At 50.2% G+C, this 22,696-nt stretch overlaps 1 protein-coding gene across 1 annotated transcript in view; it reads right to left on the minus strand.

Annotated features, from left to right (window-relative positions):
- Nucleotides 1-22,696, minus strand: part of NLK (nemo like kinase) — a 996,575-nt gene that overhangs the window by 368,311 nt on the left and 605,568 nt on the right. Inside the window, exon 6 of the mRNA XM_078679349.1 lies at nt 5,157-5,366. Coding sequence (XP_078535475.1) covers nt 5,157-5,366 — 210 coding nt within the window. The remainder of the gene's footprint in view (nt 1-5,156; nt 5,367-22,696) is intronic.

A 22,696-nucleotide genomic window follows, 5' to 3' on the forward strand; every position in this document is an offset into this window, starting at 1 on the left:
ACCTCTCTGCAACACAGCCCAGTGGCGCTTACTGGAGGTACCTGGTGGGCTAGTTGGCCCCTAGGAACCCCCAGTATTGCAGGGGAATTAATTCCCCAATTTAAAACACGCCACTGGGCGCGTTTGCAGAGTGTGTTTGTGAGGGGGCGGGGCCTAGGCACGAGCGCGTCTTTTAAATAAAAAATGTTTTTAAAGAGGGGCTGTGTGGCCCCCCTTCCTTTTACTTCTTGGGGGCCCTGGGGACCCCATCCCCCAGGGCCTGAACCCGAAATAGAATTGTTTTCACTTTTTTATGGGAAGGGGCCGCGTGGCCTCCTACCGGGGCGAATTCCGGGCCCCGGGGACCCCATCCCCCGGGGTATGGCCTTTTTAAAAAAAATTATTTAATTTTTTTAATGGGGGGGCTGCATAGCCCCCCTCCTCAGGCCACTTCAAGCCCCCTGGAACCCCATTCTCCGGGGTCGGCCTTTTAAAAAAAAATTATAATTATAATTTTTTTATAATGGAGATGGGGGCCGCGTGGCCCCCTCCCGGGCCACTGGTAGCCCCAGGGACCCCATCCCCAGAGGCTGGCATTCACCGTTGGGGACCGTGCAGGTTGAATGGTACCCAATCTCCCCACGGTTCCGCCGGCTCCCCGCCTCCTGCGGGGGCCGACATTGTTTTTCCATGTGGGGAGCAGCTAACATGATGCTCCCCATATGGAAAAGCAATCTGCTTTGCTTCATTGAAGCGAGAGCAGGTTTTCCTGCTCTCGCTACAATGAAGCGAAGCAGTTTGCAATGGCAGGGTGGGAGCAGCGAAGTTCCCGCTCTGCAATTGCAAACAGCAGTGTCCCGGAGGTGGGCACCCCGTGACACTGCAGGAGCCGGCCCTGGGGAGTGGCGGTCCCCAGGGCCATCAAGGGATCCAGGAGGGGGGCGCGCGGCACATTTTTAACAAGCCCCGGGGCGTGGCGGTCACTGGGGCTGGGAGGGCCTGAGAGCCCCTCCATCCAATCTTAACTAGCCCCCCGGGGTGGCGTTCCCGGGGCTGCGGGGGACCCCGTGAACATCCAGCATATAATAAATTAGAGCCCCGGGGGGTGGCGGTCCCCAGGGCTGGGGGGGCATGAGAGCCCCACCACCCATTTGAAAGAAAACCGGGTGGAGGGGGGGGGGGTGGCGGTCTCCCTGGGGCTGCGGAGGTGGAGCCCCCCTGCATATATTAAATTAGAGCCCAGGGGTGGCGGTCCCCGGGGCAGTGTAGGGGGGATTGGGGCCCCCCACACTATTTTTTTAATAATGCCCCCGGGGTTTAGCCCCCCGGGGGAAATTACCATATTTACCGCGGAAGACCGTGTTTCTTTTTTTTTTGCTAGGATGCGCGGATCCTACGCGCATCCCGCGATTTAAAATAATAATAATAATAATAATAATTGGCCCTGAGGGTCCTTGTGGGACCCCCTGAGCAGGCCTAGGGGGTCAGGGTGTGCCCCCCTTTTCGTGTTTTGCGGCATTTGTTTTGGGTTTCTTGTGCCTTGGTTCTACCGAGGCACAAGATGGCTGCCAACACTTCCTAATTTTCACTGATGACAGCCAATTAGCATACAGCTTGTTCACGGCAGGGTGCATGCAGGCTGCGCTTAGGGTACGCAGATAGATACGCGGATTCACCGCGCCAATAGATATATAAATGTCATTTTCTCCGGAACTACTGAACGGATTTACACCAAATAAGCAAAAGGCACGAGTCTGAACCAAGGACTACCTCTTTGCCAAATTTGGTGTAATTCCGTTCAGCAGTACGGGCTGTAGCTGCGGCTAAAGGTCCTATGGGAAATTGCATGGGGAAAACGCATTTTGGGAACCCCCTTTTTTCTCGGAACACGCTTTATGAATCATCGTGAAACTTTCAGTATAGGAGCGGACCGGAGCTGGCCAAAAGTTTGAAAATTTCGCTCAGATTCATAAACCGGCGCCAAAGTTATTGGGAATAGAATGTTGCGGATTTCCTATGGATAATAGGTCCTAACTCTTAACTACCTACTGGTGACCGCCAGTAGGAGATATATATATATATATATCTATATATATATATATATATATAGATATATATATATATATATGAGGCATACAACGTCTTCAAAGGTCGATAGGACAAGACGAGACGAACCCGCAACTGGTGCAAATATTAATTTATTTAAAGCCCAAACACTAAATCCGCCATATACCGCCTGTGTGCAGTTTTAAACTGCCATTTCGGCTTGGCGACGTAAACATTTTGCCAAGACTAAACCTTACTCTTTTTAATACATATAACTCACCCCTAAGAAAGGCCTTTGAAGACACACATGGTAGGGTGCAGTGCATTTTAAAGGCTAGTCATGTGCATTTTAAAGGCTAGTCAAGGATAGTTATGTACCTTTACATTTTACATGTCCTGGTAGTGAAGAACCCCCCAAATTTGGTTTTCACTACTGTAACGTCTACCTCTCCCATAGGATAGGATAACAAATGTTTTTTACATCTTATCCCAGTTCTTTCTAGGGGAATCTCCATTTAAGTCATAAGCAATCCTCTCTGGTGGAAGTAACAGAGACAGTTAGGAGCTGCCTCAGGGCGCACACAAAGAATTTCACACTAGACGTTTGTAATTCCAAACATCCTGGGACTAGGGCAGGGAGGCAGGACATTTCTGACACTCCTCTGGTAAGAAACTCCAGACGTTTCTTCCACTTCAAAGCCGGAACAAGGTACAGATCTTCAGACCAACTCTTCAGTACATTCCTGTACCTGTGGCTAGTACAGATTAAGAACTGCCCTGCTGCTAGAGGACAGGTTTGCTGGCTGAGAACTGCCCTTCTGTCTTAGATGGATGACTAGACCTGCTCCCTTCAACCCAGGCTACCTGAAGTGACTCTAAGGGTCAGTTGGCTGATGTCCTGTTCAGAGCTACAGGGACATAACAAGCTCCAGAGGCCTACTTGCAACTGCCCAGCTGATCTGCTGCAACTGGGCTGGTAATTGGATCTGTCTGAACCTTGCTGTACTTTGCAAAAGTGAGTCAGTGATCAGCAAAAGTGAGTTCCTGATCCCTAAAAGACGCCTCCCCAGGACCTGGGCCCTTGGTTGACACCATAGTGCACTACTCTGAAGACAAATTAAAAATCCTTCAGTCTTGGACTCTTTCTGAACGGGTTCATTTTTGCCAAGATCTTGCCGCTTGCACAGATCGCCAACGCTAATCTCTGGTGAACCTGACAACGTACGTGAGATCTGCACTTCGTATTACACCATTGAAGCACGAAGTTATCGCCTACGCGAAGCTCTAGAAACAACTGAGTGCGAAAACCGACAGGATCTTTGCACAACAGCGACATCCGTCCACGACGCTAGGCCTTTTCCTCAGGCTACGACGACGACCATCTGTTAGGAGCTCTTTGCGGACTACTCCACCACAAACTGGACTTTGTGCAGGATTGTTGAGAAGGAACATTTTTCAGCAGGACTAACCTGGTCCCTGTATCTAGCCTACTCTCCATCACGGTCATCCTGAACTTGGAGACTTTCACTAGGTCTTGCACGTTCAGATGACCACAAGTGAGCCTTGTGATTTTAGGTGGTATACCTACTTGTATCGTTAAAATGAAAGAACTACGGTTCTACGGTTTAGATTTCTGTAATTGTAGTGACAAATAATGTATTGCATTTTACTCTATTTTTCTAAACTGGTAGGGAATTTTCTGGGATTGTGTTTTCACTTTATTACGGTTTGTGTGCTGCACAGAACGGACACACATTTGACAAGAAAACAGTGCCCAAATGAGGGAACAGACAATCCCACTCCAACAGAAGGTTGTTAAAAATGTCAAGGGACAAACAGCAATATCCTGATGTCCTTAAAGGCACAGGATTCCTTTCAATCAATCAATCAGGCATTTGTGAATCACGCTCCTCACCCGTGAAGGGAGGGGCGGCGATGACATGCAGCTCTGAAATCAGCCGAAAAGCCAGGTCTTGAGGCTCCTCCCTTTTTGTAACTGCAGTCTATTAGGTTATATTTTGGTTTGCTCTTTTCACATTTTCAACCTGTCTTTGCACCTAATATGTTGCAATGTAGTTTTAAAATGTTGTCAAGGTAAAGCTGTGTATCTATTCAACAATTTATTTTACTTCTGATAGACTGTTACAGAGTGCTATTTATCCTATAGACAAATGGCATCCTGTGCTATATTGTATCAACAACTTATCTATGATACAGTGCTCTGGGTCCAAGCGGAGAGCGGGAGACCTTCAAGTGTTTATGACCATCACTGAAGAACCTCTGATGCACAAATAATTTTATTGAAATGAAAAGATCTTGACTAACAAACATTAATGAAATCAGAACAGCATAGGTAAACGTAAATGCAAAGCAGGGAAGATAGTAACGCATGAAGAGGGGAGGCGAAGAGCGAGAATGGAAAGTAGCATTGGAGAGGCAGACAAGAGAAGAGTGGTGAAAGTAGACTGTAGCAAGGCTGCGCAAGATACAAAAATAGTCAGACATGTACAGAGACACAGGTGAGTGAAACAGAGAGTCAAGGTTAAGGAAGAAATTGAGTGGATATTGAAGAGGCAAATCTGAAGAAGAAAGAGGCATAAAGAGAAACTACAGAAAAGTGAAGTGTCAAGATAGAAATTTTGAAGGTCAATATAAATTGATATATGTGACTCCCAGGATAGCAATCATGTGGGGTAATTTCTGTTTTACTGGCCGTAGTAAATTTCTGGCTTTGGAGCTCGTTTTAGTGACATCCTCTGCTATGTTTAGGTCATTGCAGAATTTTTAAAAACATGCTCAAAACAACCAAGTCTGACTATGTAGCCTTACCCCTCTTAAACCCCCATGCCTCCTACTGTAACTTGCCATCTCTCTTTAGACTCCCTCCCATACTTCGATACACTGTATCACCTTCCTACAGTACAGCCCACTGCTGCTTTGTAACTAGCGTTGCACTATTTAAATACACATACATACATAGAATACAATAAACATCATTCAAGATCCCTCTATTCGCTATATACTTAAAATGGTCCAGAATGTCAAAAAGTACACATTTTCTACGTTATATGACACATTGATTAATCTATGGCTGCGCCCTTCATAAAAGGAGCAAAAGAAATACCAGTTACCTGTTGGATGGGGCTCTGAGCTTGAAACAATATTCTCCGTCCAAGCAGCTCTGCAAAGATGCAGCCTACAGACCAAATGTCAATAGCATTGGTGTAATGACGACTGCCCATCAGGATTTCTGGAGCTCGATAATACTGAGTGACAACTTCCTGAGTCATGTGACGAGATTCATCAAGTTCTTCTAGCCTTGCCAATCCAAAATCGCAAATCTAAATGTAAATCAATGTAGCATAAGTTAAAACAAGTGGACAAATTCCCTACAATACAGTCTGAAATATAGTCTGCAAACACAATAAAAGGGAATGTTTGACAGAGAATGTAATTTCAGCTTGATCCTCAAGAAGAGCAGTTGAAAAAATAAGTGGCCAAAATAGATTCTGAGCTCTGGCGTGCTGAGCCTATAGAGGTAACGAGGTATTCAGGATTTTTCTTGTCATGAAAGGATTACATACTGGGGTTGTGAAAAAAGCCAGATTATGTACTGAAAAGAAGCACGGTCATTTCATTCATACAAATACTGTACTTCAAGAAGAAACAAGGAGTAACGAATTCAACAGGCTTAATTTTTATTTTAGGTTTGTGTGTTCTTTGTTCAAATGAGCCTATATTGTTGTCAGATATGTTTTAATGATCAAACAAAAGACATAAAGAGGGACCAATACGCACAAAGACGTGAGGTGTAAGTGTGGGCCTACAGATGCAAGAGATACAGGCACGCAACCAAAATATAAATGGGCACATGCCAACACTGATGCTGTTGGTTATAAATGGACTGATAGATGTGTGCTCGCTCTACTAAAGGTTGTTCTAGGAGAAGTATTTAAATGTCCAGTTGTGCATAACTCCCAAGAACAAAATCCAAAGCACAAAAAGATGCATTTCTGTATACCTCGTACAGGTGACGACGATGGTGGACAATCGCCACAAGTACTGTGGGTCACTGTATGTATTTAGACCTTTTCATTACCATTTACATATTTTATACACACTTCATTTCACATCAGTTGGCAGAGTGACTATTCAGATTATTGTTTCTGACGAATGCCCAGGCCAGAACCACCTTGTAAGGTCACGAGCCGTACAGAAACATGTTGACTCCTCTCCATTATTGCATTAAAGTCTCACCCCGGTCTTTAGTTTAATCATCCCTTAGGGATACCCGAATAAAGTTATTGTTCAATCCACCAAGAGGTAGTTGTATTTTCCCAACTCACTTCTTCACACTCTGCACACTTACAGCTCACATAGGGCAACACATATTTATAAAAACACTCCAAGCGCTCCTCACTCAGAGGAGGGAGTTGTAGCCCACACCAGCAACTGCGGTTGCTCCCGTTAGAAGGGACCCTATGATGATGCATGCCAAATAACGGTGGATAATGGTTCTAATCCTGAACTATGGCCTTTGACACAATTATAGAGACTGCTTGTTAGGAGTGGGCGTATAAGATTGGTTCCCTAGACCATGTGCATCTGGTTGTGCTTTGGATTATGGGTGCATTTAATAATTGGTGGGTGGGAGATAGATGTATGCACAGGTGGATGGATGCAGGTGTGATTAGATGGTGAATGCTAAGTTTAGGTTGATAGATAGTAGGAGTAAGAAAAAGTTAATGACAATTAAATGGAGGTCTGAAACACTGAAATCTTTTATAGATTCAGAATTGAATTATTTCCCAGTGCCAGGCTGGGAACGTAACAGTAGCCAATGCTAACAAAGTACGCACACACTTAAATAACATTAAAACAGCCATAGGCCCAATTTCGTGGCTGAACGCTGATATTAAGAGTTGGCTACAGCGCTAGCAAATAGGCTGAGTGAACAGAGCACAGACTTGATTCACCCTGACCAAAAATGGTTTATTCTGCACCTGTAAACTAAACTGACTTTGCGCCTCCTATAGATTCCGATAGAGGCGGCAGAGAAACTTGGGTCTGTCTGGCTGGGTCAACTATAAACACGAGCAAGAGCTTTGATTCTATGCACTGGCCCTTCCGATTCGCCATAATGAGAAAAATGGGTTTCTGGCCGCGATATTTAAAATGGGTCAGCCGCCTGTGTGCGCAGCCCCGGGCGTCCATGAAAGTACACAGGGTTCTCTCTCTCATGAGTTCCCCATTAGGCAGGGCACAAGACAGGGCAGCCCCTATCTCCAATGTTGTTCGCCATAGCGATAGAAGCAGTGGCGGAGTGGATAAGAGTGGGTGCCGGTAGGAAGCTGGCTCTTTATATACTATAGCAGAGTAAGGTATAGTGTGCACAGGGTCCAGGGGATTCCCAGAGGTACAGCAGAGGCTAAATTAGATAATCACCAACAGCTCTCTTTGAGGTAGTGTGGGCGAGCAGTTAGGATTATCAGTAGGGTGTGTTAAGCACTTAATGTATTCACTCAATCAAGGACTGATTACACACACTCAGACAGAATCCAGACCAATTGGGTAAGAATAAAAAAGGTATATTTTTGTTTTATTTCTAGAACCAAGCAGGACTGAGTACAGGTAGGTAAAACGTACTTTCAACTGTAAAACTTTACATAGAAATGCAACAGGGAATGGACTTGCAATCATACAGGTTTGTATATGCTTTAAAAACAGTTTAAATGGGGGCGTGGCTAAGATGGCGGCCTGAGAGGACGTGACTCGAAGAGGCTCCCCGTCCCAAACCCCCAATAAGGCATTAAAATACGCTTACTGCACCCCTGCCTGCTCAATTCCACACTTGCATACTGGGGGCTTTTGTCCGGGACCCCAGGCGAGTGCGATCGCCCCTGCCCCCGGTGCGGGTGCTCGTCGGCAGCGGAGGTGGCCGCTCCCGGCCGGAGAAAAGAAGCGGGCGGAGGCGGCGGCATAGGTGCCCCTCGGTGGAGCGGCTGCCGTCGGCACAGAGGACCCCTGCCGGGGGCTGAAAGAGCGAGAGGGGAGGGGCCGGGAGAAGGTCGCTGACCGCCTGGACTGAACCCCGGGGAGCGAGCGACAGAGCCAAACGGCCGGAGGCATAGATCGAGGCCCCAGTCTGGGCCTGTGCCGGTCCGGTCCGGAGATTCGCGGAGCCCAGCGGGGTCGAACGAGCACCCACACGCAGGTGAGGAGCGGACCCCGGGGGTGTCCGGGGCAGGAGCTCGGGGGCGGATATTCGAGCCCCCGTTGGGTGGCCCGACGAGGCCTGGCAATTGCAGCCACCCGGTACACAGCCACGCGACAGACGGTGGCGCTCCGGGGCGGATCTAGGCCCCTGCAGCTACACCACGCGACCGGAGGCCCTATCAGACGGGGAGAGGGCGGCTTCAGGGGGCAATCACCGAGTCCCCAGCGAGAGTCTAGGAGGTGCGAGGGAGAGAGGTGTTGCGCCACAGCTATGGGTTTGGGGGCAGCAATCGAGCCCCCGGGGTGCAGCGGATGTCGCAGAGCAAAGCAGGGGCGGGCTGGTGGCCCGGCCACACACGGCGGCGGCCGCACATCCTCACGAGCCCACCCGGGTAGCCGGAGGGTAGCATCCGGAGGCCGACACAGTACTCCGGGACGGTCCGTGCAGCCGAGGGGCACAGGGCCCGAAATCGAGGTGTGAGATTGGGGGGCACCTATCGAGCCCCCAGGGGCAACCGAACTTGCGGAGAGGCCGCAGTCCAGTGGAGCAGACAGAGCTGCCGGCTCAGCAACAAGAGGGGCCGGCCCGGGAGGTGACCAGACTACTCAGCCACGGGCCCTTGACTGGGGGGGGGGGGGCGCCATACATCGCGGCAGGCCCGCCGAGTAGGCACCTGCTGCTCAGCGTTGGCAGGCTCAGAGCGCGGCCGCATTTCATTGGAGTTCCCGCCTGCACCGAAGACCCAGCGGGCACGGAGGGCGCCGGCGCCCCCCCACACGCGCACACAGCTTCCTACCCAAGCCCGCTCCTGACCACGGGGCCGCCGAAGAGGGGCATCAGCACGAGGAGCCCCACCGGGTCATAACAGGGGGCACCATGGCAAACTCGAACCACAGGGGGGGGCGCACCATCCCCGAAATGCTGGCTAAAAGGAGGGCTAAAGGAGAGAAAAGCCCCGACAAACCGACCACTGCGGCTTAACTAAAGGAGAGGGTCTGAGATGAGGAGGAAGCCCCTATCACGAAATCCTTCCTGGAATCAATTTTCAACTCCGTTAGAGAAGATTTCCAGACCCTCAAACAAGACATGGCAGGGGAATACAGGGAGCTGCGCCGAGACGTGGATGAACTCGGGGAACGAGTTGCAGGGATTGAGAACTCTGGAGACGCTAGGTGCGAAGAAGTAGACCTACTGCGGCAGGAGATTATTAAACTTCACGAGCAACAGACGGACCTGCAGACCCACACGGAAGATCTCAAGAACCACTCTCGGCGCAACAACATACGGGTCAGAGGAGTGCCGTCCAAATCGGAGGGGAGCTATGTCTCGGCCTACCTGCAGTCTTTGTTTCGGGACGTCCTGGGGGAACCGGCGGATTTTAAGATCCGAATAGACAGAGCCCACAGAGTGGGCCTAGCACGTCGAGCACCTGCTCCGCCACCAGACATCCTAGCCTTTTTGGCCGAATACCCCCTCAAAGAGCACATCCTGAAAGTGGCGCGCCAAAAGCAACCCCTACATTTTCAGGGTTATAAGGTCGAACTGTTCCAAGATCTATCTGCGATTACGCTGCAAAAGAGGAAGGCCTTCAAAGTGGTCACATCCTTCCTGCGCGATAATGGCACCCCATACTCTTGGGGGCATCCGTTTAGACTCATCTTCAAATGGAAAGGAGCCTTATACCAGCTCAGATCCCTTCGGGAGACATGCGACTTGCTGGGCATCACCGCTGAGAGTGGCGACACAGAGGAAAGTCCTGGCACACAGTCTTCCCAGCCGAGGTCCCCACGGATGACAGGGGATGGCTGGCAGACGGTCGGACGCAGACGTTTGTCCAGGAAGGGACTTAAACCAGACTCCGAGACAATAGCGCAGGAGCACGCAGCGGCGATAAAGGAGGTCTCCAAGGATGCGATTTAGGATCAGTGAGGGGTCAAAGATGAGGGTTGGGTTGCACTCTGATTTCGCTACATGTTGGGGGGGGGGTGGGATGGGGGCTTTGGAGGCGCCACTTTTCTCCCTCCTTTGAGACTTTACCACAGGCCTGAACTGTGCCTATATCGGGCCTGGGACAATGTTCACAAGTTCGGTTGGGGCACAGGGTGGGGGGGTGGGGAAGGGTGGAGAGGGGGATTGGGGGTGGGCTCCGGTTTGTTCAATTCACTAAGGCAGCGAGAGCAGGAGTTTGGGGTGGCTCTGGATCAGGACAGCGGAAGAGAGAGATAGGGTACATACCTCCCCATGGCTGATGAGTCTATTCAGGTTCTTACCTTAAATGTTAAAGGGCTCAATAACCCTATCAAGAGAAGGGCAGTACTCTCCTATCTGGAGAACTCCGGGGCGGCCATATGCCTTCTCCAAGAGACACACTTGCTGGCCAAAGACTGGCATCGCATGAAGTCCAGGGCTTTCCCTACTCAGTTTTACTCCTCCACCGTAGAGAAGAGAGCAGGGGTAGCCCTTCTTTTCGCTAGTCACTTCAAAGGCCGGGTGGGGGACAAAGTGGCAGAAATCAAAGGCAGACTGTTAGCCCACACTGTTTTTATTGGGAACGTGTAGATCATGGTGGGGTCCGTTTACGCTCACAACACCAACCAGGAGACATTCCTTAAAGGAGCACTGTCGGAGGTCATGAGCATGGACTCGAGGCACACACTGATAGGCGGGGACATAAACCTGGTCATGGATAACGAAAGGGATAGGTCGGGCTGAGGTTAGGCGATTCCGGAGCTCTCTCTACTGAGGGGAAGCGCTGGCTTGCTAGCAGGGGGTTCCTGGACACATGGAGGGAGATCCATCCCACAGCCCCGGGGTACACCTTTTACTCACATGTGCACCGTACATATGCCCGAATAGACCACTTTCTCGGTTCTGCGGAGCTGGCCCACATGGTCCGAGACATGGAGGTTGCCCCAGCGGCCCTGTCGGACCACGATGCGGTAGTGCTTCACCTGCAGGTCCCGCGTATGCAGTCACATAAGGGTAAATGGCGACTCAGAGAGACTCTGCTCTCCCACAAGGGGGTCACACAGCAACTTTCCCAGAGCATCGCGGATTATTTAAGCCAGAACGACACGGGGATGTGGCCATGACAGCAGTCTGGGGGACACTCAAGGCGGTCATCAGAGGGGAGTTAATAGCAATCTCGGCTGCGGACAATAGGGAACGAAAGGAACGACGCCTGGAGCTGGCAGCACAGGTGGTGGAGCTGGAGAGGGTGCACAGCCGGACAGGTGCCCCTAGGATCTGGCGCAAGTTGAAGGCAGCCAGAGCGCAGCTTGCGAGCCTCGATCTAGACCGGGCGGAATACGCAGCATTGCGCCTCAAGCACACGTACTACGTGGGGGGGGGGGGGGGATAAGACAGGCCTTCTGCTGGCCAGTAAACTTAAAGCGAAAATTGTCCGGTCTAAGATCCCAGTCATTCAAGAGGAAGGTGGTGGGGAACTCCGAGAGGACGACCGCATTGCGGAGGCGTTCAGGGCATTCTATGCCACACTTTAGAAGGCTGATCCGGCCTCAGATGCTGAGGCAGGGACTGCGTACCTAGACGGAGCTAATGTAACAACCCTTAATGAGGCGAACACCATGGCTCTGGATTCCCCCATACGATTGGAAGAGGTGATTTCGGCCATTGCACGTCTCAAACCGCTTAAGGCGCCGGGCCGTATGGGTTCTCCGCGGGCTTTTATAAATCCTTCTGCCCCCTCCTAGCTCCCGTATTGACGAAACTATTCAACTCCTTTCGGGGCCCGGGATCGATCCCCCAAGAGATGCTGGAGGCAGACATTATAGTCCTGCCGAAACCGGGCAAAGACACGTCCCGGTGCACGGCCTATCGGCTTAAAGCTCTTTACGGGGATTCTAGCCGCGAGACTGGGCCCTTGTCTCCCGGGTATAATAGAACCAGATCAGGCGGGCTGTATACCCTCCCGTCAATGCGCTGACAACACCAAGCGCCTGATGCACGTGATTGATAAAGCACACTATAACGCTACGGACGCGGCCCTTCTATCAGTCGACGCCGAAAAAGCTTTCGACAGAGTGGACTGGATCCGTCTAGACAGGACGATGGCGAGATTTGGCGTGGGTGATAGGTTCAGGGCTTGGGTGGCGAGTTGCTACGCGTCGCCCCAAGCAACGATCAAGGTGAACGGGACAAGCTCCAAACCGTTTGACATCCGACGAGGCACGAGGCAGGGCTGCCCGCTCTCGCCGCTGCTATTCGCCCTCTATATCGAACCTTTCACCCAACGAGTGCGGGACAACCAGGCCATCAAGGGCATTACATTTGGGGGCGCAGAACAAACTATAAGCTTGTACGTGGACGTCATTTTAGTCGCCGTAGACAACCCTAGGGTCTTGATACCAGCATTTTTAGAGGAAATGGAGCGGTTCGGGAAGGTATCGGGCTTTAAAATGAACGTCGGGAAATCAGTGATCCTTCCACTGGGGAGTAATACCCGCCAAGCCAACAGAGGCTCGCTCCAACTGGGAGGGTTGTCCACGCAAATGGAGCTACCCTACCTGGGGATTGAATTGAAGTCCACAACAGCCCAGACTGTTGAACTAAATTACACCAAGCTTCTCACGCGCATCTGAGGGGATATTCTGAGATGGCGACAACAGCCGCTCTCCTGGCTGGGCCGGGTGACCGCTGTTAAAATGTCCATACTGCCAAAGGTGCTATACCTGTTCCAGACCATCCCGGTCACCCCTCCGATAGGTATGATAAAAAAATTACAAGACACTATTCAGCAATACATTTGGGCCGGTAAACGTCCTAGGATGCGGCGCGACCTGATCACGCGGGTTCCAGCGGAGGGAGGGCTAGGCGTACCTGACCTGCAGCGATACTTCCAGGCAGCACAGCTACGATATCTCTTAGAATGGTCCAGGCCAACTTCGGAGAAACATTGGCTGTTCCAGGACAGGGCGATGGCGGGAATGCCGCTATGGCGAATCCCGTTCCTGGCATGCCCAGACAGGCCGGTATACATTAAAAAGTCTCCCATCACCAGAACGCTCCTTCAGGTGTCGGACGCGGTGGCGGTATTCAGAGACCTTACATCCTTTCTGCCACCGATGACGCCCCTGCTTGACAAACCAGCGTTCCCGCCTGGGATGGTTCCTGGTTCCTTCCCGCAGGTGGCGACAGACCGAGTGCAGCTCGGCCGGGCACTTATTTGATCTACAGGGCTTTATGACACTGGACGCTATAAAGGCTGGGTATGCCATAGATAAGCCGCAACACTTCCAATATTTTCAGCTACGGCACTGGCTTACTCACAAAGATACCATCCCACATGTGGGCCGCTCTCTCAAGCCATACGAGAAGTGGCTCTTAACCAAATCCACAGATAAACGTAGATTACGGAACTGTATAAGCTGCTGACCCCACCCCCCCCCGCCAGTGACTAGATCTGCGGGGCAGAAACGATGGGAGCGAGAGCTGGGACGCTCGCTTTCGGATAAGGAATGGCAGGACATCTTCTACCGGGCACACCACACGGCTCGCAACATGGCCAGTCGGGAGTCGGCGGTCAAGGTGGCCTATTATTGGCACTTGACCCCAGAGAGGTTGCACCAGAGTAACCCTAGTCGGGATCCCATATGCTGGAGGGGATGCGGGCACACAGGGACCATGCTTCACCTGCTATGGGAATGCCCAGGGGTACAGGAATATTGGGAGGTGGTACTCCGGGATATAGACCTATATTTCGAGACAGAGATTCCCCGCTTCCCCGCGTACGCGATCCTAGGCCTGCACAACAAACTCTGCTTCCCCCTCAAGTCACTACGGGGGAAACAAATGGGGCTGGCGATAGGGGCAGCGACACAACACATCCTCTCACTTTGGGGCACTTCACGGAAACCCACACACACGGGATGGCTCCACCGGCTATGGTATATAATGGGGATGGAGCGCATACAAGCCTCTCTTACACAAACATCGGACACCTTTCGAGAAACATGGGCACTATTGGTCTCTCTGCTATCCCATGAATTCCAGGAGCTTACATGCCCAAAATATCTCAAAGCCCTAAGACTGGTGGATAAGTTTCATAAACCTCCGAGAGACAAGGAACAGAAGAAATGATAGGGGTCCAGCTGGATTCCAAGTGACTAATCAGCAGAACACACCGGAGGGGGTGGGCAGGGGGGAGGGGGACGTTCAAGGGGGGGGTAGTTGGGGTTAGGGTGGACCTCAAGGGGGGGTTGGGTACAGGAGCTCTACTGTGCATCTTTTTGATGGGTATTACCCTCGCCAGCATACATGGACACATGGCATTTATCCCCAGGGATCAGATTTCTGAAGTTGGGTTCGGCACAGGGGGCGAAAGAAGCGTTCGGGTTGTGATTGTCCTAATATCGCAATTTTTGTCTTAATGAAAAAATAAAAATAAATTCGATCAAAAAAACAGTTTCAATTAAATAGAAATTACTTTTCAGTTACTTGGAGTACTTGGGGTGATATGCCGAGATATAACGTAAGAGGGCTTGCAATTTACAGGTAAGTACGACAATTTCTGATTCAAAGAAAGTTACTTTGGTTTTCATAATAAAAGACAGTTAAATGCAACATTTTTAGGAACAAAAACTCATAACATTGGTTCCTATAGGAAAAAGAGTGTTAACAATTTAAAGGTAAGGAAATGACTTACAAGTATGGCTTTTGAGGGTTAGGGCCAAGGTTCCCCAAAGTCCAGTAAGGCACTCAAATCACACCACCAGCAGCACAAAGGCGGCTAGGTGCAGAGTGCAGAGGCCCAATATTAGCCATGGGGGCATCTTGGTTAGGGGCTGCTCACAGGCAGGCCATTCGGTCCTGGGACCCATGCTCCTAGTGTTAAGGTCAGAGCAAAGGGGGTCTCAGGTCAGCACCAAGTCCACACAACCAGGTGCTATGGGGCGGCCGAGTGCAGGGTGCTTAGGAGGTGTCTAAGTGGGCTGCCGGTTTTGTATTTTGGCTGCAGGCTCGTCCAGGAAATCTTCCAGGAGGAACCAAGAGCAGGGCAGGTAAGACAGAGGGCTCAGTGACGAGGATTCACCTCAGGACCTCTTCTCCAGGGCGTAGGGCACCCAGATGCAGGGGTGCCTTTGAGGTCAGATTTCACCTTACCAAGCCACCCGGGGTTGTGGGTGGGGGAAGAGGGTGAAGTCCATCGACTTTCTTTGTCCTCAGCAGGCTCAGAATCTTTCTTTGGAGTTTCTTTGGAACAGAGCTGCTGCTGCTGTTCGGAGGAGATCCAGTAATTGTTGATAGCAGTCAGTCCTCCCAGAGGTTCTGGAGGTTGCTGCCTGCAGGGTAAGTCAACATTTGGCGTAGAATCTCTGGATACTGCAGATGGCATGGTAGGGCTGGGGCCAAGTCAGGTCTTCTCCACAGTCTCCTGTACTGTGCGACGACTTCTTCGAGATGGTAAGACCGGCACCGATCAGGATCCATGAATGGATCCATGGAGGCCCAATGGAGATGGAGGCGTGGAACCAGATGGGGCCTCCTCAGACTCCGCGGGGCCCAAAGGAGCGCCAAAGGGGTTGAGGCGTCAAAATATGAGGCGCATGGCGTTGGGTGGGGGTTGCTCCGGCACCCGAAAAGTCAGGGGGGCGCCGATGTAGGCCCAGGTTCTACCGAGGAGCAAGGCCTCGAATGCAGATGCTCCCTTGTCCCGTCAGCTGCCGGACGAAGAGAAGTCAAAGACCTCTTCAACTTCTTACTCTTCTTCTTGTGCATCTTACCTGAATTTCTCAAGGACTTGGATTGGGATGATGACGACTCTGGGCTCAGCCAACACTCCCGGGACCTTCCTCTGGACCGGGACCTCCATTTTCGCTGTCACATACCAGGCTGCTATGCTATTCAGGGAAGGCTTCCTCAAAGCCTTCGGTTTCATGTCACGGCAATCTGAGCATGACTCTTAGTCGTGGCCCCAGTCCAAACAGCCAAGGTGCAGGCCTATCACCAACATCGGTTGGTGAAAGTGCCGCAGGGCTTGAATCCTGTCTTCCGACATACTGCTACACACCAGGAGGAAAGCCTTAAAAAAAGACATTGACAAAACGTTGAAAAAAATCTACTCAAACGGTGACTGAGGGGTAGCTCTTCTCTAGATCAGCACTGGTGGAGGGACAGATCTAAGAGCTGGTGTACCACCTTTGGTCTGGGTGCTGTTTCGGAGTCGCCAGGGAGCAGGAAGTCAGCAAGTCTGGAGTCTGCGGTTGGGTGCCTGTTGGGGCAAGGGTGTAGGGTCTCTACTCCTCGGGAGGTTGCCTGGTGATTTGACAAAGGCTGGAGGGCTTTGGGGTTCTTGGAGTCCTCACAGTTGCAGGACGAGATAGCACAACCACGACTGTTGAGTCCTTGAGACAGCAGGCAGGGTTTGGCACCAATTTCTCTGCAGCAGGGCTTCAGTTCTCGGGTAGCAGCGCTTCTTTGTCCGTATCTTCTTCTTGTGCTATGTGCCTGTGTTAGGCTCATGTAGCAACGCTGCACATTTTTTTACATTGTCCTCTTTCTGCACAATAACATTATTGCCAGGGCTTTTGCACATATTTACGTGCAGGACAATGTTGGATTAGTTTCTCTGCAACTGCTTTGCTTATACTTCTGGCTTCGTTCAACATTATCATAATGCCTCGAATACGGAGTACAAGGCCCTTACGCATCATGGACAAATGGTATATCTTCACCTGCAGGGCAACAGGGCCATCTGCATATCCATACAAATGCTAATCTATGTATACATCTCAAGGATGCTTTTTATAATCATTTAAAAAAAGCATTTCCGGGGGTTAGCAGAGGAGACACTTCGGCTGACATTGAAAGTTCCTGCATGCTGCTAACACCTCCGTGAGTGATGTCCAGTTTGTGACCAAGACTAGGTCCCACATTAATTCCCGCCAGATAATGGGGTTGGATCAACCCTGGGGGTTGGGATTCTGGACTCTAAATATACATAAACTGTAGACATACACAGAGTAGGGATTGCATAGTAGGAGTAAGCCCGATTACCACCCTGTACTATTTGCCTTAGCGCCATGGTGGAACTATATGTTCTATTTAATCTTTTGGTGCTTGTAATGACTCATCTGCTTCCGTCTACTGATTATCGAAGCACATGTATTCTTTAAAGAAAATATTCTTTCAATAAATATATTGAAAATGTCCCAGTGTGAATTCCCTCTATACTTGAGAACTCTGAGAACACAAGTCCATAAGTAACTGAGCGAAAGTGTTCTACATTGGTTTCCATGATCCATGAGAGGTCAGGGTTGTTCTGTTCAGTGGTTGCCAGAAGCCATTCGCTCTCTGTTTAGGTTAGGGAGGCTCATGGAGGCAACCGTGAGCTAGCTGGTCTCTAGGCCAACATATGCCACTGCAAAGTTTATGCTGTTCACAAAAGCGCAGATCCTGTGTATTAGTGTGAACTACACAACATGGCGCCGCCGGTGGTTGGGTTTGTATTTTACGGGTCGTATGAGTAGTTCAGTCGTGCCATCTCAGAGACTCATACTCACCTTCAAATTGGAGACATTAGTGGAGTGAGAAAGTGCTATCTTTCTTGCATGGTATGCCCCCACTTTTTGCTGAATTGCCGATGTACTTTGACTGAGTGTGCCCTGGGCTACTGCCAATCAGGTGCCCAGGGCCTGCGTTCCTTCCCTAAAACTGTGTTGAAACCTAAACCCAATTGGCACAACTCCAGTCTACCGCCATCTTGAGGATGGGGAGCCCTACTCAATCAGAGCCAGGTCCTGCCCCTCTCCCACAGGAGAGTAGCAGGACCGGGACCCATTGGTCCCTGTCCTTGCCCTACCTGTAACACCCCTACATATAGTATTTAGGGGCACCCTGAACCTTCCTTCCTCAGATACCGATTTGAAAAGAAGAACCAGAAGAAAGAATACCTGCTGTGCAGCTGCTAACAAGAGGATGACACCAACTGACTTGGCCCCAACCCTACAGGCCTGTTGATCCTTGAACCCGCTCCTGCTAAAACCACTGCATCTCCTGCGAACAGCAACCCTGAAAACCCCGGAGGACCTTGCTCATCTAAAGGCTGGGACTTCCATGAGCAGTGGTTCTGCTCAAACAGCAACAACTCCGGGTGCCAGCCAGGAACCGCAAATCCAGTGCACTCTGCACCCACCAAGCTCGGCCTGTGCATGAGTGGACAAAGACCATGAGGACGTCCCCCCCGGCGACTGTGACCTGGAATCCAGCACTGAAGGACCCTCCTTGATGATCCAGACAACGCCTGCAGCCTCACAACCAGGGACCCCTCCAACCACGACCAGCTAAGGGTAAGATTTCCCGATGCTAAAAGACACCCCTGCACCCGGTGCCCCATGGCCCCATGTGCCCAACTCCTGGGTGTCTACCTATCCTCCAAGATCCCAACTAATCTCTAGAAGTGGTGGTCGCACCTGAAGAAACTCCATCCCTGAGCCTGCAGCCTTTGTTCAACTTCCAAGTCTCCCATTGAATAACATTGGGCGCCCTAAGGCCCAAAAGCATGCTGCACCCAGCTGTCCGTGTGCTTCTGGAAGTGCAGCAACTACCCTACTCTACTTCCCCACTTGCCCTCTATAAGTGCCCAGGAGCTCAGCTCCCACACTAGCAGCCACCAACCAAAGGCCCCCTATCCTCCATAGGATAACATTGGGCCTACTCACTCTGCACCCGGCTGCCCCTGTGCCGCTGAGGGTGTAACAATTGTACTTACCTGATCCTGGGAGACCCCTGAGTCCACCCCCAGAACCATAACTTTGCCAGACGAGTACTTACCCAAAGACCAATAACTTGATTTTCTCCATAGCGTAACATTGGATGTGTTTCACTCAGAATTTCTTCTAAGCGTCGATTTTCCAAACTTACGAATATTCCTTAAAAATCGCCCGAACATCAAAAACGAATTTACTCACCTGCAATCAGGAGAGATCCCACTGCTGTTTCTTTGAGCCCAGCTCTGAACCTGAAAAGTAATTATAGCCGTGATTTACTTATTCTGAGAAAGTATTTATGATACCTACTGTGGTTCCAAAATAAAGTAACTATATATTTTATATACAAAATAATTGGCCTAGAGCTCAGTTCTTGAGTGAGTGAGATCATTTGCTGACTGAGTGTGTACTACAAGTGCTTTACACTGTCCTCTGATACTGCTCAACCAAGCTACCACTTTAGAGAGTAAGGTTATATCTAACTTTATCTTCTGCCATACCTCTGGGGACTGTGGACTCTGTGCACACTGAACCTTACTTTGGTGCAGTATGTGCAGAGGCACTTTCTTACAAGTGGTGGTAGGGAAATCTGCCTCAGCTGAGTCAGTAAAACTCTTTCTATTGGATGTAGGTTGTTCAAGCCTGTAGTATATACTTCCCAGAACTTGTGCTACCCTATCGCCATAATTAATTTACTAATTTCCCTCTTCTACAAAACATTTTAAAACAGTGTCTGAGAACGGAGTAGGAGGAGAATCTACATAGCTGAAAACTGCAGACAAGCTGTTACTCTCAAATGAATAAATTTGGTCTACCAGCTATGGGTGGAGGAATTGCCTTCATCATAGAGGCACACAAAGCATTCAAGACATGAGGAACACCAGGAGTGGTGCACAAGCTGTCCCACGTCAGACGTCGAGAACCAGGGGGTCAGAGCGCAGCGTGAGCACCAATAAGTCTTGGTAGCTGCAACTGGCGCGGAGAACGAAGAAGGAGCAACGTTGGGACCAGTCCCAGGGACTCGCCACAGGCCAGAGAGACAGAGCAGGCCCTGAGCAAGCAGGGGAGCCCACTGCAGCAGAAGATGTCCATTGGTAGGAAGAGATGCTGGAGGCTGTAGCTGCTTGTAGCACGAAGATCTATGGAGTGCAGAACCAACGAAGGCTTGGCAACGGCAAGTCGACGTGGTGAACATGGGTTCGTTTTCAGCGGTTCCAACGAGAGATATTGGCCTCAAAATTGCAGAGAGTATAGGTCAGACCTTGAGGGAGTTGCAGAAACACCACTGTTTTGGTGAGCATTTCGAAGTCCTCAGGACATCAGGAGCAGCATATTGATTAGCTTTGTTGCGGTGCCTGCAGATGTAGGGGAGTGACTCCTTAACTACAAGGGAGATTATTTTCGGTGTCCTTGATACCCACAGGTCTGGTGAAGATCCTGGAAGAAGCACAGACACAGATGGCGAAGAAGGCTTTCAGAACAGCAATTACAGGAGCAGCAGGAGTCTTTCTTGATGCAGTCTCGGTTCCAGGAAAAGGCCAGCGAAGTCCAAGTGTTCAGACGGTTGAACAGTGACGTGGTTTCAGACTCGAGACTTGTCCCACAACAAATCTAAGGAACCACCCACAGGTAAGCCCTTAGGTACCCAAGGAAAAGGGTTGGAACGACTCGGGCTCCTCCCAGAGGAGGGGATGAACAGAGGGGGGCATACCCCCATGTCCTTTGTCTAGTTTTGCACCAGAGTGGAAGCCAAGGGCTCCCTGAACTGGCTCAACTAGGAGTATGCAAGGAGAGCACCAAATGTGCCCTTCAAAGCAGTCTGGTGGCGTCTGCAAATGCCACCACCCCAGCCCAATACACTAAGTCCTGTCCACGAGCTGTGACATGAAACATATTATTCTACCTTCCCTTGTTCGAGCTTGGCTCAGCAGCAGAAAGGCAGAATCGTGTCTGTGGTCGGCAGCAGCACTAGCTTGCTGTCAGACCCTGAGGCTGTTACCGATAGTACAGGTGGCTACCCCAAGGGAGCCGCCCAGTACAAGGGACCATTCTTCAAACACTGGAATCGGTGTAGGGGTATAATTCCAACATGTTTGTTACCAAACAAGACCAGGTTTGGTGCAGTCACTATATAGTTAGATATCTCGTAATGACTGGTCTTCACTATATGTATAAAAATGGCTGACCACACTTACAAAGCCTGGAGAATCAACTCTGGGGTTTGTAGGGATTTTCTGCTCATGCAGGGGCACCCTCACACTTATAACCAAGCACCCTGCTCTCAGGACTGAAGAGCCTGCCATAGGGTTGACATATGTTATTAGTGTAGTGACCCAAGATACAAGAACACGTTTATCCGTCATTAGAGGTGCAAGCACCAACTCACACAGGCTACAATGGCAGACGTGTAGTCACAGTTTAAGTGGGCTCCAATGGGTGGCACAATACATGCTGCAGCCCATGGGAAACCCCTGGTGTACCTATGCCCTGGGTACCTTAGTATCCTTATACTAGGAACTTACAAGAGTACAGCAGTAGCCAATTGTGGATGTACAGAAGTACTTATCATGGTCAATTTAGGGAGCAGCACTGTGACTGGGGTCCTGATAAGCAGGATCCCAGTCAGACTTGTCAAAAACATATTGACACCAAGCAAAAAGTAGGATAGCCATGAAAGCAGATCCTACTTTCCTACAAGTACACTATACGGAGATTTAGTAAAAATAAACAGAAATCTCGAGTGGCGCACTCGACTGAAAACGAGCGTTGTTAGGCTCAGGAGCTCAAACTTCAAAAGGGGCGGATGATGCGACCGCGCTGAGATGACTTCGACTGAACAAAAGCTGTGTTAGGCTCCGGAGCTCATTTAACAGTTTTTAATTTATGCTGTGTTAGTATTTTAAAAATAATAATTACCTCTGCACTTTAGCGTTGTTTTGCACTGTTGGAGCTGTGTTATACCTCCGGGGGGCTTTGGAATAGCATCTTTGCACGGGAAGCACACTCTAGGTCAGCGCTCCACTCTTTCTATTAGTGTGTGGAAGCCGCCAATATCTTCTGGTGGAGACTCCACAGTTTGAGGAGAAGGAGAAGCAGATGTTATAATAACATAGTCCTCCCATTCATCACCTATTTGCCCATCTCTCTGAGGTTGACTCTTCAATTTCTCCATCATCAGAAGTGCCCTGATGTTGTTGTGGCAAAACAGGATCCCTCGCAGGGGTAGCCATAGACAAAGATACAGACGTACGTGGAGGAGAAGATAGTGACGAAGAAGCAGGAGGAACAGCTTCTGAAGGAAAACATGTGTGGTAGTCATGCAACAAGTCTTGAAGGTCCTGAACCAAAGCCACAGGAAGGTGGACCATAGGCTCATCAGCAGGCTCCATATATGGAATTTTTGCATGTGGAGGGTGATACTCTTGCGCATAGTAGCCTTCATATTCATCATCATCTTTATCTCAATATTTTACATGAAGCTGAGAGGGACTGTGAGCAGGGCCAAACATCCCATCGTCAGCTGATTCCTCTAAAAATGTTGAAGGTGGCAAAGGTGAGACTATTTATGATTCTGCATAAAATGCTTTGTCAACGGTGTTGTTGACGAGAACATCGTCAACAGATACAGAAGCCTGAATTGCAATGTCGACAGAAGCTTACGACCAGGCGTGGGATACATCGTCATCTGCCTCGTTGATGGTAGCAAAGTCTGTGTTGTCAACGAGGA

The sequence above is a fragment of the Lissotriton helveticus genome, chromosome 3_1 (assembly GCF_964261635.1).
Source record: "Lissotriton helveticus chromosome 3_1, aLisHel1.1, whole genome shotgun sequence".
Taxonomy (NCBI): domain Eukaryota; kingdom Metazoa; phylum Chordata; class Amphibia; order Caudata; family Salamandridae; genus Lissotriton; species Lissotriton helveticus.